The 19,202-nt window shown below is 39.1% G+C and overlaps 1 protein-coding gene across 4 annotated transcripts in view; it reads left to right on the forward strand.

Annotated features, from left to right (window-relative positions):
• The window catches only part of RGL1 (ral guanine nucleotide dissociation stimulator like 1), a 211,609-nt gene that overhangs the window by 44,981 nt on the left and 147,426 nt on the right, over positions 1-19,202 (forward strand). For 2 of the 4 annotated variants that reach the window (XR_003569639.1, XM_027868471.1), the window contains exons 1-2: positions 1,482-1,601; positions 2,478-2,588. Coding sequence is in view for 3 of the 4 variants with exons in the window: in XM_027868471.1 (XP_027724272.1) it covers positions 1,560-1,601; positions 2,478-2,588 (153 nt within the window). In the remaining variant the exon portion in view is untranslated. Of the gene's footprint in view, positions 1-1,084; positions 1,348-1,481; positions 1,602-2,477; positions 2,589-19,202 lie in introns of those variants that run through there. The other 2 variants (XM_027868472.1, XM_027868474.1) reach the window with 2 other exon arrangements.

Below are 19,202 nucleotides of genomic sequence, written 5' to 3' on the forward strand. Positions count from 1 at the left end.
CATACTAGATTTGGAATCAGAGTTCACGTTTTGGCACTGTTTTTGGCTGTCTGTATGACTTTGGGCAAATCACTTAACCTCTCTGGGCCTCAGTTTCCTCAGGTGTAAAATGAGTTAGACTGACTTTTCTGAGGTCTCTTTTAGTTCTAGATCTATACCTCTAGATGACTTTTATTGTTTTAATTTAACTGAAGCTGAGGGGCAGGGGAAAGTAGTAATCTTCTGTGCTGACAGCTGATGTGTCCATTATGATAATGATCAGTCCAGTCATTTCTCTTACAGAAGAGTTTTCTGTGCAGTTATTATTGACACTATGGTGTTACAGTGAAGAAAATGCAACAGATGGTGACTTAATCACAAAGCATCTCAGCACCTCCAGGGCCACTGGCAAGTCTCCTTTCCACAGTTTGTCACCCTGCTTCTTCCTCCCCGCCTCTCCCCCCTCCCATCCATGTATCCTCCCCCCTTTCAATTACCAGTGTGAATGGACACGGTCATTTTTGGATGACAGGAAAATGTCCTGGGCTGGTTTCCGCATTGACTGATACAGGACACCGCATAGCTTTTGGCAGTGACTTAGAGAATATCAATTTGTTTTCTCTTTTTTCCCCCAAGAAGAAAAGCCTCCTGGCTCCTGTTCTAGCTACTTTACATTGTTAAATGCTTCATTGGAGTCTCTCGGATTTAATTATTCGTAGAAGTCTTCACAGGCAGATAATAGAACTTTTACTAATCCTCCTCCCCATTCACCACTCCCCCTCTCTTTGTCTCTTTTAGCCAAGGGAGGGGAAAAACACGGACACACACACACACACACACACACACACACACACACACTCATTTCTATTTTGGCACCTGGTGACCATCGGGAACCCAGATAAACTTAAGAGGTCTGTTTTGGTGCGATAGCCTTTGGAAGGTTCGGAAGCTGGAGAAACTGTCTCATTGGGACTTTGTATATGGAATTTAAGAAAGGGAGAGTAAGTTCATAAGCATAAACAGGAAAACCTTACATCACAAAGTGGTGTGGGGAGGAGTCTTTCTCTGCTCTCTCTCGCTCCCTCTCCTTGCTCAGTTCTTTGTGGACATGAATTGACTGCAGCAGAATCCGAGCAAGAGAGAGGGTGGCAGAGAGCAGCGGCAGCGGCAGTGTGTGTGTGTGTGTGTGTGTGTGTGTGTGTGCGTGTGTGTGCGCGCACGCCTGCCTGCGAGGAGGAAAAGGCTGAAAGAAGGTTTGCAAGAAGAGGGGGGAAAAGAGCGACTTTTGCTTCCGATCAGGATTCATCATGCAGCGTCCATATACTGAAGACAAAACTGAGAATGAAATTGCTTTGGAAAGCTAAAATGGTAATTAGAACTTTCTGACGTCTCTAAAGACTGCTCTGGTGGGGAATCTCCTCCATCCCACCCCACCCCACCCCCAGGCCCCCACTTTTTATTTCCTCTAGTAGTTGTTTGGACTGTCTTGGAGTGAACTGAGCCATCTGATCCCACATTTGCGTGCAGCTTCTCGAAGGGCTATCGGCAGGAGAGTTCCAGATTCTTGACTCTCAGGGTGTATGCTGCCCTTAAATGATGCTTATCTCCCCAGCAATTGTCTCGTGAGTGTGTATGAGTGAGTGAGTGAGTGTGAGTGTGTGTGTGTGTGTGAGATATGTGGCAGCGAAGGGAAACTTTTCAGAAAAGGGAAAACAAAGTTAGCGGCGTCTGGGTGAATCCAGGTTTTTTGTTTTTCCTTTTCCCCTTTCTCTGGCACAGGGCTCTTTAATATGAAACTTGGGTTTAGTTGGGGACACAGCAAATCCGGGAATCATTTCAGAAAATGTTTTAGTTGCAAGTGCATGATGATGTGATGCCTTTTTCTCACTTGCCAGATTATCTGATATAAATAAAACTTTCCAGTGCCTTTAACTTTTGAAATTCCAAAATTTTAAAGGGAGGTGGTGGAACAGAGTAATTCCTTTTCAATGGAACGAAAACTTCGCATTTTAGACACTTGTTTGCTTTTGAGTTTAAATAAGTGAGACATTTTAAAAAGTACAATCTTCCAGTGACTTTTTCCCTTTAACTTGGGGGTGGGGGTGGTGATGGTGGTGGTAGTTGTGTGTATGTGTGAAAAAAGCTGGCTAATCCAACCCAAATCTCTTTCTTCAGGGGGAAAAAGTTTTTTTTTTAAACTATTTAAAATATGTGAGAGTCTAGGAAAAATAACTAAATGGAAAAGTCCGGGTATCCTGATACCATAGAAAAAGGCAGCCTGCCAAGTAAATCTGGGCATTCCCTCTATCTCAATGTGCAGTGAGTTGCCCTGATTGTTAGATTTATTTTGAACAGCCCATCTTGAGCCTTGAGTGCTGAGGGGGACACAGTTGTAAGCAGCACAGCAGCTGGACGCATTGTGGTTAGAGAGAGGAAGAAAAGCACTCTTTTTTTTCTCTCCCCTTTCTCTCTTTTTGTTTTTCTCCCTTCCCTGGCAGAGCTCGATTCAGGACTGGGGTGAAGAGGTAGAGGAAGGAGCTGTTTACCATGTCACCCTCAAAAGAGTCCAAATCCAACAGGCTGCCAATAAAGGAGCACGATGGCTAGGGGTGAGTAACACTGTTCCAGTGGAAGCCGCAGAAGCTTTGGGAACTTTGCAGCAGCCCCGTGTGGATTCCAAGTCTCTGTCCTTCTGTGAATATCATTATTATTTAGCAAAGGCTGACTTTTCCCATAGAAAGGAAACTGACAACAAACCAAGTTTTTTGTTTTTTTTTTTCCCCTACTGGACTGCAGAAAACAGGTCTGGTTTTGTGCTTGGTATTTTCAAAAGCTCCTTCCCTGGGCTTGTTAATAATTCAAAACCTCTTAGAACTCCCTTGAGATTGAAGGCAAACAGATTGGTGGAGAACAGTGCCACAAAGTAACAAGGAAAGATAGTGGGGCTTGAAACAGGAGAGAGAAGCAAACTTTGCCCACATAGCATCCCTCTGTCCCTTACCCTGCCCTTCCCCCCGCAATAGAACCCTCCTATCCTCCTCCTGTATTTTCAAGTACTGTACACAGAGTGCCAGGAGAACAGACCATGTCAAACCGATCTATCCTCAGTGAGTGACAGGCTTTCTGTAGGGATGGAAGCAAATGCCTTTCCATTGCCTTCAAACTGCATATGTGGGGTGCTGGGCTTTTGAGAGGTTTTGCTTTCCAGAAATAAGTTTCTTTTCCTATTGAAACTCTAAAATATGTGGTAAGTCATGTCACTTCTGTTTAGCTTTACAACCAGAAATCATTTGACTCATCCAGAATGGGGGGGGGGGGGAGAGTCAGAGAGTGTCATCTCTCAAGTTAGTGACAGGTTTGGGTAAGTATCTCATTCTGAGAAAAGAAAGGGACCCATGACCTGGGAGATACAAGCAAAATGATCTTAGAGTAGAAAGGTGACATGATGGACTTGATGGAAGATTGAGTGGTGGGTGAAGTCCCCTGGAAGGAGCAGAGTTTTGCCATGTCGATCAGGTGTAATTTTACCTGGCCTTGTTCTTGATAAAGCCTAACAACATCACAGGTGATAGGAAGGGAAGCAAACAGGGATCATGTTGTTCAACCCCCTAGTTTTATAGATCAACCAAAGTCCAGAGAAAGGAGGTGACTTGCCCAAGGTCATACAGATGGCAAATGTCAGAGCTAAGGTTCAAACTCATGTCTTCTGGATCCAAATAACAGTTCGTTTCCCACCATACCACACTCAGTTCAAGACCTGTATTGTTTAAGTATTAAATGTGTCGTTTGTGTATCTCTGTATTCTTTGGTCTTTCAGAAAGCCTCAGAATGTATTAAACAGTAATCAAGGGTGACCTGAAAAGTTTTGGGGGAAGGGGAAACATATGAGGGACAGGAGAGGAAACAAAAATTACTCAAGGCCTCCTCTTAGGAATAGGGGAGCCATGTGGCCTTGTTTCCCCCTCCTCGCCTCCCCCCAAAGCCCCACACATGGGGTTAAAGAAGGACATCTAAGAACCATTTCCTCAATATGTAATTGCTGACATTGATTTTCTGTGCTTTTCCTTCTGCTAAAGTTGGGGACATCCTAAGCACTACTTAAATCAGCCATACCACTCCTTAGGTGCCAGAAGTCACTGAACTTAGTAAATGAAACTTGGGTTTAATTTAATGGGTATCTAAACTGAGATGCCATTTTAAAATTAGTTATGCACCTCATCAGCAATTCTGGCAGGAAATGCAGAACTGGAGTTTGGAGCAGTCATCATCTTATTGTTGGCTCATATATTTTTTAAACATGGTGTGGCTCGGTCACCCTGGTTATTTCGAAACGAATCATAACTACTGAATAATCACAGCTGCCTTCAAAAAAAGCCATTCCGTTTTCTGATACAGGGTTATTCCTCTCTAATGACATTGTTCATCTTGCTTGGGTTGCACTTTTAGTTTTTAGCCAAATACAATAGCAGTAAATGACTGAATCATGTTGCAAGGGAGGAAAGGCTAACTAGGCATTCCTCCAAACAGATGCTTGGGGGCTGTGGTTTAAATAGATCTCCTCAGTCATTTATTATTACTTCCTACTCTGTCTGTTGGTTCACCTTCCCCTCTCCAATGGTCCTACACCTCCCACCTCTAATATTCCACATTGCCTGTGAACACACACACACACACACACACACACACACACACACACACACATACAATCCAGAGTTTACGTCTGGATATGACAGCAGATTTTTGCCTAGAAGAGTGAGGGACACAGAAAAATTGCTCAAACTGATGGAAGAAAGCGTGCTTTCCCTCTCATAGTATCTGTATTTTGTTGCTCCCAATGCTTAAAAATTGCTTAGAGCTTTTACAAAATCTTGTGTTGGAAGGGATCTCAGAGGTTGTCCAGTCTAACCTATATCTGACCCCAAATACCTTCTACAACATTCCTGACAAGTGGTCATAGATACAGGATTTTGAGCTATAAGAGATCTTAGATTATTTGGTCATTTTATAGATGAATTAAACCATGACCCTGAGAGGAGAAATGAATTGAATGAATGAATGAATTAAAAAGCATTTATTAAGTGCTTATTATGTGCAAGGTATTGTGTTAAGAGAGAAAATGATTTTTATTTTGGCTTTGGGGCTAAAAATACAGAAGTGCTTGATAGCATATTTCAGGAGTGGTAAGGAAGGGATTTTAAAAAAATATTTACTTATTTATTTATAGTTTTCAACATTCACTTTTATAAGATTTTGAATTTTAAATTTTCTCCCTGCCCTTCACCTCCCCTCTCCCCAAGATGGCATGCAATATGATATAGGCCATACATGTAGAATCATATTAAACATATTTCCACATTAGTCATCTTGTAAAGAATTAGAACCAAAGGGAAAAACCATGAGAAAAAAAAACAGGAAGAAAAAAGGAAAAATAATATGCTTCAAACTGCATTCAGACTCCATAGTTCTTTCTCTGGATGTGGATAGCATTTGCCATCATGAGTCTTTTGGAATTGTCTCAGATCCTTGCATTGCCGAGAAGAGCTAAGTCTATCAAAGTTGGTCATCACACAATTTTGCTGTTACTGTGTACGATGTTTTCCAAGGCAGGGATCTTTAGTTTAGGGAGATATAGGGATTGTGATTGGAGCCACAAGGCCATTGAAACCATACTCTTTCCAGGAGCAATGATTGATGTTCCCAGAGCAAGAAGTAGAAAGGAGGGAGTAGAGGAACAGAGAGTTGGAGTAGGACAGATGGCAAGATGCCCATGCAGACCTTGATTCCCTGATGGACTGTTGCTAGATGGAGTTTACCCAAAATCACACAGGTTCTAAAGAATAGAACTGGGATTTAAACCCAGGTCCTCTGATTCCAAATCCAGTGTCCTTTCTGTTACTGTCACTGTCTTTAGTCTCCATAATATCTCAGAATCTGTTATCTTCTTTCTCTTTGATGCTCCCAAAGCACTAATTCCCCACTTTTTGAAGTTCTGCTTTAGTCTCAGGAAATTCTAGATTTGACTAAATGTGGCCCAACCAATTGGGTCATGGTAAGCAGGCTTTTAAATTTTCTTTTCTTTTTCAGTGAAATGAAGTAATTTCTCATGCATATAACCATTTCAAAATTCCTAAAAGGAACCACTTTTAGAGTTAAATAGAAAGTGAGAGTAGGAGGAGATATAAAGAAATGACAGCCCAAGGGTTTTTGACGTGGTTTTTCTGAACCTTAAAAAAAAACCTTTTTTCATGACTATTTCAATATAGAGTATCCTAAAAGTCTTAATACACTTTTAAACTATTAAAACTTAGTTTAAAAACACAGAAAGACTTTTGGGACGCTAGTATAATCACTTTCCTTCATAATGCTATATATTTTATGCATTTAAAGACATTATTCTGAAAAGGAATCCGTAGGCTTTATCAGATGGCCAAAGAGGAGTCCATGACACAAAAAGAGTTAAGAGCTGCCATGACTGATTATAAAGGCAGTCATTGTTTCATTTTTATCTTTGTATCTCCTTTGGATAACACAGTTTCTGGCACATAGTAGGCATTTAATAAGTGTTTGTTTATTGATTGAGGATGTCTTGAGAAGAGGGAAAGAATATGTTTACTGATTTATAAGTTCTTCAAGTGTTACATCTTTTATTTCTTTTCTATAGCATCAGGGCCTCTGTCACTGGGAGGGTCATACAATAGATGTTAAAGAAATACTTCAAGAACTGAAAAAGATTTCTGAAATGGAATACAGACAAGAAAGCTAGACGCAGAAAGGAAGGGAATGCTAAGAACTTCTAAGAGGGTGCTTATACCTTCTGAGTCAAAAATGGAATACAAATGGCTTTTACAAGAGTGGATGGGAGCGATTATCAAAGGAAGATGGTATCTACACAATGTTTTCTCTCTCTGTTTTTTTCTTGAGGTAGAATAGCAAGTCCATCCCACCATCAAGCTGATGTGACAGTTTTCCTTTCTGTGTTTTGGATGACAGATGTCTGTTTTAGCTACAAATTTGGACACTTCATTGTGATTGGTGACTCCTTTGGTGGAAGGATTCTCTTCATTTTTTAAAAAGTGATTTAAGTACAATGTTATGTAGAAATTAAGCATTGTTCCTGCCAAGTAGACTTTACACTGTCAACCAAGCAGTTGAAATAACTGATCACTTTGTTTATTTGTTTGTACACTATTCTCTATTCAAAATTAGGATTTGATCTTAAGGAAGACATAGAAGGGCACATAGCCAGATGCCAAGTGTCTTATTTAATCCAAAGACATACAGTTTTGTTTTGGGCTGTTAATAGTGTGTAGTGGAAAGAGCTCTGAATTTGGATTCTAAAGATGTGGGTTCTAGCCTCCACTTTACCACTTACTAGTTCCCTGATCTTAGGCAAGTCACCTCATATCTCTGGGCCTCAGTTTCCTCAGCTGTAAAATGTGGATGATGATACTTACACTGCTTACCTCTTAGGGTTGTTGTGAAGAAAGCATTTTTTAATGTACTGTAGAAATATGAGTTGCTGCTATTATTTAAGTAATCTATCGCTTCTGGGAACACTATGTTTGATTGTAAAACTAACAGTGAAGGGAGATGCAGACACTCTTGGCTTGCGAGTTCTGCACATTGACAGCAAGGTTATGTTGGGCAGTCTTTTTGGCTAGACTATTGAAACATTGACCTCCTTTTTCACTTGCAGAAAGATACCAGGGAGATTATTTTGCTCAGATATTGCCCCTGAAAAAAGAATGACCCTGGCTATGAACCAACAATTCTGTTGACCCAGGTGGTGTTTGGAAGAGGAAAGGATCAAAACTTTTGTGTGTCTTTGTTGCCAGTATTGTTGGCAAACCTACATTGTTCATGTAGGTGGCAATAATTGAAGGAAACTTCACTGTCCTCAAGAGGATGGGAACTTGAACTATTGTAGACAGAACTCTCCTTATTGTGAGTGCTAGATGAGAGGTTGAGAGGATGTGACTTTTATGGATTATAATTTCTGGCAACCTATCTTAATGGTGATTTCAGATAATCACAGATTCATGATCAAGCAAATTGCATCAAATTCTCAGGAAGGGCAAAGTGAAGGTGAATCCCAAAGGCATGATCGGTGATGCTAGGCTATTGTTAGTAGGTTTGTCCAAATAAATATTTGACAGCTGGTGGACCTAAGTAAAGATCGGGAAATAGATAATGACAAAGCAGAGTATACTTAGAACTCAAGAGGAGTTATTACAGATCCTGGTGTTTGTGGTAAATGGAGAGCTAGTTTAGGTGTAATTATGTAGGAGTGGGAGTAGAAAGGTAAAACAGTCTTGTTATGGCTGTGGCTTAGAGAGCTTTGACTCTCAAAGGACCAAACTGTCTATAGGTTCTTCATAACTGATATGTTGGTAACCCATGCACACATGTTACTTTCAAAGGGCACACAAAGAGAATAGAGACATTCTCTTTTTTTGCAGGATTTGGGGGAGGTATGGTGACTTGGGTTGGAGGGAGGATGATATTTAGACATGTAACTTGTTTTAAGCAAACCCAGTAGCTGAAATTCCTGATGCTTGGAGAAAATTGATCTGTGCTTGGCATTGTGCAGTTATCAATAACTTGGATAAAGGCTTATGTTTCGTGAGTATCCAACTGCAGCCAATAAAGCTAGGAGGGATAGTGAACTCACTGGATCACAAGACTCAGGATCTTGAGCTAAAACATAAAATGTAATGGGAATAAATGTAAACCCTTACTCTTGGATTAAAAAAAAATTCATTACAAGATAGGATAGATCTAAGGTTTTTAGTGCATTGTAAGTTCAATATGAATCAACAGTGTGATATGGTAGCTAAAAAAAAAGCTAAGGCTATCTTAGGCTACGTTTGGAGAGAATAGAATGATAATATCTGCCTTTGTCAGACTGTATCTGGAATATTGTTTTGAGTTCAGTTCTGAGAACCATGGTTTTTTTTTAGAAGAAAGTTGATAAGCTCGACAATGTCTAGAAGATGGCAACTACGATGATGAAGGGCCTTGAGATTGTATCCTATGGGGATCACTTTAAAGAACTGTGGATATTTAGCCTCAAGAGCAGAAGACTTAGGAAACATATGATAGCTGTTTTGAGTATTTCAGAACTTGTTATGTGGAAGAGAGAATGAACTTGTGCTGTTTGACCATGGACCGGGCAGAACTAAAAGCCAAAGGTAGAAATTGAAAAGAGGCAAATTTATGCTTGATATAAATATTTTCCCCCAAGTTATAGCTATATAAAAGTGAAATGAATTGCCTCTTTAGGTGGTAGGTTCCTCTTCACCGAACGTTTTCAAGAGAAGGCTTGATGACCATTGTTGGGGATATTGTAGAGTGGATTATTGTTCAGGTATGGGTTGGACAAGATGGCCAATGTGATCCTTACTAACTCTGAGATTCTTTAATTCTGTGACATAGTGAGACTGGATGGTGAATATTCACTCAAGTTAAGTCCTACTGATTCTTTGTTACATTTCTCTCAAATCCATTCCCTCCTTTTCATTTACATTGCTATCATCTTAATTAAAGTCCTCATCAACTCTCCACTGGACTATTCTAATAGGTTCTTGACTTTTAATCTATCTTTCACACAGGTACCAACATTATCTTCCTACTTCCTACATGGCCCACCATGTCACACCTCCCTTCCTCTCACTCAAAAATCAGCAGTGGCTCACTATTACCTATAAGATAAAACATCATCTCCTGAGCCAGATATTTAAAGTCCTCTACAATCTATTTCCAGCCTACCTTTGCAGCCTTATTTCATCATGCTCCTATTCACATACTTCATGTAACAGCCAAATTGGACTAATAACCATTTCTAAATCTAGCCCTGTACTCTCCTGCTTATGTGAATTTCCATAGGCTGTCTTTTATATCTGGAGCACACTTCGTCTTGCTTATTGAAGTCCTCTTCCTTCAAGACCCAATTAGAGTGGCATCACCAACATGAAAGCTTCCTCAATTTCTCCCTTCCTCATCCCCAACTTGAAGTGATGTCATATTTAAGTTTTCCATGAGCAAGTTGTAACTCTCCTTTGTTTCATCACATTCTCTTCTGATGGCTGGAGGGTTGGACTTGGAGTCAAGAAAACCTGTACCATAATGATGATGATGATGATGATGACAATATTGTTTCATCTTTCTACTCCCAGCACATAGCACACTACTTTCCATGTGCTGGGTGCTTAATGTTTAAATTAGCTAAACTTAACAAAAAGATTCTTAGATTTTACAAAATAGAGACTTCCTTTAAATAATGACTTCTTCAGTGCTTTTAAAATAAAGAGGTCATTTATTTCTTAATATTTTACTAGTATTAGGTTCAAAACAAAATTTGGCAAGTATCACAATTATTTGTTATTGGAGTGCCAATGAGTTAGATTTCAGTATTATGAAAGGAGAAGTTTTGGAGGAAACACTAGTTTGCAGTTTGTCTTTGTTAGTTTAGGAAAACAAGCACTTGGGGTTGTGTTAGTAGGTATATTTTATCTAGCCTTAGGAAACTCAGTTTCAAAATGTGTTTTCATAGAAAATTGTAGATACACTGAAATAGCATACATACATAGCTTACATAATTTAGAAAGATATTATTGCTATGATGGGTTAGTTTATAAACTATGAAGGAAATATAGATAATATGCATTCTCTGAGACATAGCTGTTATGGTGGGACTGTCACTGCCTTCAGAACCTTTCTGGGATTTGAACATAAAGCATATGTAACACAAAGTTGAGAACATTCACTAGAGCCACACAAATCTAGATCACACCTATCTGACTTCAAAATGTCACTGTATATCTACCCCTATCAAATGTATTGCGACATAAATAGAAGAGACATGTTAACTCCTTATAATATACCCTTTGCCTTATGTCTATCCTCTGATGACCAACCTAGCTAAGTTAAGAGAGGCCCTTCACCAGACAGTTGACCAGCACATGATAGTTATTTTTTTAGTCACTGCAACCAGTGAGGGACACCTGCCAAGATGTGGAGGGAATTTGACTTCCATTTGTAGAGGGAACACTCACACTGGTGAAGTCATGGATCTCTTGATTTATTGAATTACTTTTTTCTTATTTTTGTGGAAATTGAAGGCAAGAGAGATTAGTCTTTTGAAGTTTTAACTATAGGAAAGAAAGAGATAGAAATAGGGTAAGCTGTTTTCACTTCCACTTTCGCTCTTGGTTATAACTTGCCAGGGTTCTTTGTTAGTTTTCTTTTCCTCTCATTCATGATGTGCCTTGTTAGTGCCTTGCTTTTATAGGATTCCTAAATGACCAGAATCACATCAATATCTATATCTATATATACACACACATACACACACATGTATATATGTATATGTATGTATACATGCACATATACACACATATGTATGTGCATGTATACTATAAATAAAACAGTACCACTGTATGATATAGCTCTACTTTCCATTCAACAAGCATTTATTAAACACCTATACTATGTGAAAAGGCACTTTGCTAGGTGTTTGAGATACATAATCACAATTCCTGCTTTCAAGAAGCTTACCTTCTAGTGGGATGATGCAGGATCTACATTGATAAATAGATACAAAGCACATAAAAGGTAAAGAACTACAGAGGAATTTGGGAGGGAGAGCATGCACTAACAACTGGGGATAGATATCACAACAAGCCTTGTATGGGAGGTGGCCCTGTTGCTGAGACTTAAGGGATCCTAAAGAGAAAGAGGTGATGTGGGAAACATCCCATATTTCTTTCCATGATAGACTCTTGGAGTCAGGGGTATTCTAGAAGAAAGAGATTTTTTTAAAAAAACTGATTAAATGTTTGAAAATAATAGGTGCATCTCTATCCAGTTTTAAGAACAGCTCAATAGGCCCGCTGTTGGTTTGTCAGATGGGTCAAGATTTAGAGCTATTTTCTCATTCTCTGTATATTGGTAGAGGACTCTGTATTGGAGGTTTATTTTTGGTGTAGGCCTTCCTAGGCCTTTGGGAAGAATATCTGGATTACTGACTGGCAAACCATTCAGCATAAACTCCTTAAAAGTACCTTTGTGCATGTTGTTCCATATGCTTTCTGTGGTATGTGTTAAGATTAATGTGCTTTACACAGCAAGTGTTTATTAGGCTATTTTCCCCAAATTCACAACTTGAATCCATGCAGAGCTACATAAACCCAGCTGTTAGATACCACCACCTCAGAGCAGCAGCATCCGCGAACATTCTTTTCGGTGGGCCGACGTGGAAGCGAACTGTCTCTTTGCATTCTGTACGTTGTCACTAAATGATTGAATGGGTCTTGAAGTGAAACTCTGGCTTTCTTAAATTAGCCTCCTTCCCCATTGTCTGGCCCTGTACGGTCAAGAAGAACTGAATTCCAGTTGTGGGAGTTTCCTTAACTGGTGGCAATGGATGTACAAGACAGAAAGAGCACAACTTGGCTTCTTAGCTCTCAAGGGAACTTTGCAGAGGCAGTGGTTGAGAAAAGTCATGACATCCCCCCCCCCATTAAAAAAATCAATTGGGACATCACTGAGAGAATAAATATGGAACCCACAGACAGTGATTACAGTGTTGCATTTCAAACAACAGTTCTTGAGTTTCTGACTGTGTTGGTAGGAGCACAGGGCATTCTATGGTTGGACAGCCTGGGTGTTCTTTTTTCTCTTTCCTCCTCCCCTCCAACTTCTTTAAACTCTCTTTGACACTGTTTATACTGGCAGCTTCCAGTGCTGCCTTTGGAGGCTTTCTATGTATGCTAGCTAGCTCCAGGCCCTATATTAAAACAAAGCAAAACAAAACAAAAAAAATCCTTCCACTTAAATTCCTGGATGTTATAACTCTCTCTGCATTCACCACTGTTTCTTTCCTTCCTACCACACACATATGCATTTGAACTCATGTGCAAACACATGGGCCCACAGTATCAAGTCACCTTGTAACAGTTTTTCCTTTAGCTTACTTTGAGGGCTTAATGTGTTACTCTGAGGTCACATTGCCATCTCTGTTGCAATGTTCAGAACCTCATTATTTCAGTTCTTTCTGCTTGGACTGCCGTGAATTGCCACATCCTGGTGGCTGTCCTCTGATTTACCTTATCTTCTTCAATAAGTCTTTTGTAAAAACAAGACAAGGCAACTAAATTTGAGCCCAGTGCTTTAGATGTAGCCTTATTTAGGCTTGTATGGGCTGGAAGATAATGTCCTTTGCCTTTGGCTCTATACGTTGCCTTTATACAATGTGAATTGAATTTGCTCTTCTGCATTGTATTGGGAGTGATTTAATGATTTGCTGTCTTGAACCCTTTAAAGCCATCTACTGTTTTCTGTTTCGCAGGGTATGACCTCTGAGGTTAACATTCTACTCTGTGTGTGTGTGTGTGTGTGTGTGTGTGTGTGTGTGTGTATTTTTACCCTTATACTCTGATTACTTTATGTTTTTCAACATTTAACTGCTTCAGCCATCTGTTGTCCATTTTCTGCAGTCCATCACAACAAAGTTGCTCTTAGATCTGGGTGAACTCTCCCCACAAGTTTGGCTTTTCACTGCTTCCTGCTCCAGGGTGAACAGGTCAACCATTTTTGCTTTTACTTTGTTGACTTCTCGGTTTCAAATAGCTCTTTTCACCTGGAGCAGAAATGAGTCCAAGTCTAAATCCTTCTAGTTTGTGAAGCTGAAAATATTCTGTTGGTTAAAAGAGGCTTTTTAAAAAATTAAATATGGGCTCTGCTGAACTTGTATGGTAAGATACATGCACACCAACAGGCCAGAGTTACTGCCAACCTTGGGCAATTATCTTAGTGCTGGCTTCTCCAGAGTTATAGCTTTGATGGCCACTGGAGAGAAAGTGAAGGGAGAGGAGAGAACCAGGTGTTTTATGGCTATTGCAAACCAAGCTGTAGGTGGATTACATATCAGGTGTAGATAAAATGCCTTGAGAACTGTGAAAATTGGGCATGATGGGGCAGCTAGGTGGCCCAGTGGATAGAGCCCCAGCCCTGAAGTCAGGAGGACCTGAGTTCAAATCCAGCCTCAGACCAAACACTTGACACTTACTAGCTGTGTGACCCTGGGCAAGTCACTTAACCCCAATTGCCTGAAAAAAAAAAAGAAAATTGGGCTTGAAAATTATGCTGTTTGGAATTGCCTCTTCAGTAGAAAATAAGCTCCTTGAAATCAGGGTCGGTTTTTTGTCTTTGTATCTTCAGTGCTTAGCACAGGTCCTGGAACATAGTAGATACTTAATAATGAATACTCATAGGGATATTTGGAACTCCTAATAGAAATGACAGGAAGCAAAAAGCCTTTGGGTAGTAAGTGAACCACAGGGAAAGGATGCTGTTTTTTGGCCAAAGGTTGACTCTCGAGGGATGTGCTATTAATAAGCTAGGTGGCTCAGTGGATAGAGCACTGAGCCTGGAATGAGGAAGACCCGAGTTCAGATCTAGTCTCTGGGCTAGATGTGTGATTCTGGGCAAGTCATATAACCTTTGTTTGCTTCAGTTTCCTCATCTGCAAAATGGGGATAGTAATAGCACCTGCCTTCCAGGGTTGTTGTAAGAATAAAATGACATAGTAGTTGTAAAGCTCTCAGCACAGTCCCTGGCACATGTAAATGTTAGCTATTATTATCATCTTAATCATGATAATCATCCACAAAATCCATAGTTAATAGGACCTACATTACCTTATTTTATGTAGACTTTTTTTGAAGGATATAATAGCATGATAATAGACATATTCCTTTAAAGTTATCAAGGACAGCCTGACAGAAAATTTACTTGCTTATAAGAGAAGTGTCTGAACTCCTCAGTTAAAAAGTTTTAAGGAGTTGTACCTTTTGGTACTTTTTTTCTTTGCTGGTTGTAATAGGACCACTATTTACTAGAGTTTCCTCCTCTAACTGCCCATTCCCCAACTGAGTTAAGCCACATTTTTCCTAAAAGGTAACAAAACCAGAACTTGATTGGGCCCAGGGGTGGAGCAAGGCTCAAGTTGTCCCCTCACTCCTCCCTCACCCCCTGTACAGTTTTTTGTTCATATAGGGCATAAAATGTTCTACCCACGTGGGATGGTGCCCTTATACTTGGTGGCTGTCCAAAGACCGTTCTGCCCTACGTGTACATGTGGAGCGAAGGGGAGCTGCTTCTGTAGATACCAAGTGCTTTTGTATCTTTTTTGGACATCCCTGCTCTGTTAGTAAACCCCTTTTTGTTAACTGTTTAGTGATGTACAAGTGCTTCATTTTGTCCCAACATAGAACCTGAACCAACAGTGTTCCCCATAATAGTTCTTAGCCCCGTATACATGATCCCATGATACATGACTGACCTTTTTTTAGCTGAACTTTCTGTAATCAAGCGTTCTCAGTATAGAATCACATCTCGTCCAACTCATATTTGAACAAGATTACCCTCTATTACATATCTAAGTGGTCAAACCAGCCTTTACTTGAATAGCTCCAGTGAAGGGAAAACCCGCACACTATACCTGTTCTGCTTTTGGACAGCTTTTGTTGTTAGGAAAACTTTCTTTCCATCAAGTGTACATTTTCAACTTCTGCTCACAGTTTCTAGTTCTGCCTTGTAGGTCCAAGTAGAACAAACCTAATTCCTCTTGCTTTTACAGTCCTTCCGATATTTGAAGACAGCTGTTATGTATTTTCCCCACCCCTAAGTTTTCCCCTTCAGGCTAAAAGTTTCCATTTCCTTCAAATAAATTCTCATATTGCATGATATCAAGATCCTTCAGCATCCTGGTTGTTATCTTGGTCCCAGTTCATCAGTTTCTTTCTTGTATGGTACCCAGAACAAACCATAATACTCCAGATGTCTGACCAGGGAAAATACAGTGGGACCTATATTTTCACCTCTCTAGCCTTGGACACCATGACTTTCTAAGATGGCACTAGCTTTTTTGTTTATCCTATATACTCTTGATTCATACTGAGCTTATATCTAGTCTACTGAAAGCCCCAGTTAAACTTTTTAGCTGTGCCTCCTTTATCTTATACTTGTAAAGTTGCTTTTTTTGGAACCTAGGTTTTTGAATATTTAAGCCATTTACATTTCTTCCAGTTATGTTTTGTCTTATTCAATTTGGTCTGGTGTTCTAGGCCATAAAAATCTTTTTGGATTACTCTTCCCAACTTGATTCATCTGCAGATTTGAAAAGCATGTCATCCATGGCTTTTTCCAAGTCAGGGCTGATAATAATTCCCTAGGGATGACCTTCTAAACTCACATTGGACCATTACTATCTACACAATGAGCCCAGACATTCCTCTAGTTCTGCATCCACCTAGTTGTGTTAGGCTGCATCTTTCCATCATTTTAATGAGAATAGCACAATAGACTTTTTCAAATGCTTTGCTAAAATCTGTGTAAAATATATTCACCTCAAATATTCCCCTGATCAAAAACTTATAAAAAAGGAAATAATGGAGAGGAAGAACTGATGCAGAGGAATTAGATGGGAGAAGAGGGTGGGTAGTTCTGGAACCCTACTCTTATTGGGAATGGGTTAAAGAAGGAACAATACATATGTAACTAGAAGGGTATATAAGTCTTCTAAATTCAGAAAGAAATAAGAGTGCAAGGGGATAGGAAGGGAGAAGAGAATAAGGGAGGGATACAGAATTGGATAAGGTGGGGTATAGAAAGGTGTTTAGATTAACAGGAATGGGATAAAGAGGGAACAACGTATATGTTTAGAAGGGTACAAAAGTCTCCTGAATTCAGAAAGAAATAAGAGGGTAAGGGGATAGAGGGTAAGGGGATAGAGTGGAGGGAGAAGATAAGGAAAGGATTCTTGAAGGGGGGTATGTTAAGGAATAGGAGGGCAAGGTAGTGGGTAGAAGTAAAGTAGAGGAGTGAGGATAGAGAGATAGAAATAGAGTGAGAAGGGTAGTGAGGAAAATAAGGAGGAAAATATACAACAACTTATTATAGTTTAGAAGGTGAATGGGATGAATTTACCCATAAAATGTAAACTGATAGATTAAAAATTTGAATTCAATAATATATTGCTTTTAGGTGATGTTATAAAAATGAGAGATACGCACAAACATAAAATAAAGATCAGGAGTAGAATTTATTATGTAAAAAAGCAAGGAGAGTAATCATTATCTCAGACAAAATTAAAGCTAAAATCAGATTTAATCAAAAGAAAATTAGGGAAACTATGGGTCAGCCATATTAATCGATAGTTTTAGACCATGTAAAATAAATAGTATAAAAATATGAGAGTATACCTGCCAAAACAGACATAGGAACTATACAAATATAAACACAAAACACCTTTTATACAAACAAAGTTAGATCTAAATAATTGAAGTAATATTTATTGTATATGGGTAGGTAAAGCTAATATAATAAAAAATGACAATTTTACTTAACTAATCTATTTATGTAATACCATTCCAATTAAATTATTAAAAAATTGTCTTACTGAGTTAGAAAAAATAAGAATAGGGTTCATTTGGAAGAGCAGAGGGTCGGGAACTTCAAGGAAACCAGGGGGAAAGGATGTGAAAGAACTAGATTTAGTAGTATCAGACCTTAAACCATATTATAAGGTTAGAGCAGTGTCGAAGTGTAAAATGGATAATATTGATTATTTTAAATTAAAATTTTCCTGTATAAGTAAAACTTTTATAGCCAAGAATAGAGGGAATGCAGAAAATTGGAGGAAAACTCTCATAGACAATTTCCCAGATAGAATGTAATTGGATCAGAATATTGTTGTGGTGTAGGAAATGATGAGCTGGTGGATTTAGGAAAATATGAAAAGGCTTGGACTTATGAAGGAAGGTGCTATCCACCTACAGAGAAACAGATGACAAGTGGAAATAAGCATAAAACGGTCTTACGTATATGCATTTGAGAGCATATGTGTATATATATTTATGTTTATGGATATCTATGTATATGTATGTATATGTGTATACATATATGTGTGATTGTAGTTTTCTTGGGATGAAAGGGAAAAGTAAAGTAAAAACTGCACAACAGAGGACAAAAGAAAATATACAAGGAAGCAAAGATGGGCAGCTTTGAAAATATGTAGTATTTATCATATAGGTTTTCTTGAAATGGAAATTTATTGCTTTATATTGAATCTTCTCTTATGTTCTGCTGTGCACATAGCAATTTTTTTTCCTTTTCTTATTTTGTATTTAAGTTTAAAATAAATTCAAATATAATGAAAAAAAAGGAAATAATGTTAGTTTGGATGAAGTCACATTGACTATGCAAACCATAGTGAATGGAATGTTAAATTCAAAGTCAAAAGAGACCTGAGTTCAGATATTGACAGTTGTACTAGCAACATGGCTCTGAACATTTCGTCTTTCTGAACTTCGGTTTCTGAATGGTAAAATTCAGTTCATATCTATAGTACCAACCTCAAGGATTGTCTGAGGCTCTAAGGAGGTACCATATGCAGATTTCTCTGTAATCCTTAAAGTGCTACATAATTGTCTCTTTTTCTTTTCTTTTTTTTTTTTGGTGAGGGAGTTGGGGTTAAGTGACTTATCCAGAGTCACACAGTTAATGAGTGTTATGTGTCTGAGGTCGGATTTGAACTTGGGTCCTCCTGACTCCAGGGCCAGTGCTCTGTCCACTGTACCACCTCACTGCCCCATAATTGTCACTTGTTGTCACTACTTCCCTTTTCAGATGGTCACTTAACAATTCATCCTAGGATTCTGAACAGGAATCAGTCAAGCTTGCTGCTATGGACTTTGCAGTTTCTATTCTCTTTCCTTTTTTTTTTTTAATTGGAACATTTTTCTTTCTCTAATCCTGTGGTGCCTCTCTCAGTATCCTCAGTCTTTCAAAAGTCACTGATAGTGGCTCAGCGGCCACATTGACCAATCTGTTCAGTATCTGTGATGTAATTCATTTGGCTCTAGTGGTTTGAGCTTATAAGGTAGGCAGTTGACATATGATTATCTCTCCGGTTATCTTTGGTATGAACTCCCAATCATTTATTCTGTTCTGTTCTTTCTAGTCCAAAAACAATGCTCTTTTACAGAGAAAATAGAAGTTAATTGTAAGAGTTGAACATCTGTACTTGCTTTCCATTATTAGTTGTCATTGTCTGAGGCAGCTAGGTGGCACAATGGGTAGTACTGGGCCTGCACTCAGGAAGACTCATCTTCCTCAGACATTTACTAGCTGTGTGACCTTGGACAAGTCACTTAACCCTG

The sequence above is a fragment of the Vombatus ursinus genome, unplaced genomic scaffold, assembly GCF_900497805.2.
Source record: "Vombatus ursinus unplaced genomic scaffold, bare-nosed wombat genome assembly UNPS02014789.1, whole genome shotgun sequence".
Classification (NCBI taxonomy): Eukaryota; Metazoa; Chordata; class Mammalia; order Diprotodontia; family Vombatidae; genus Vombatus; species Vombatus ursinus.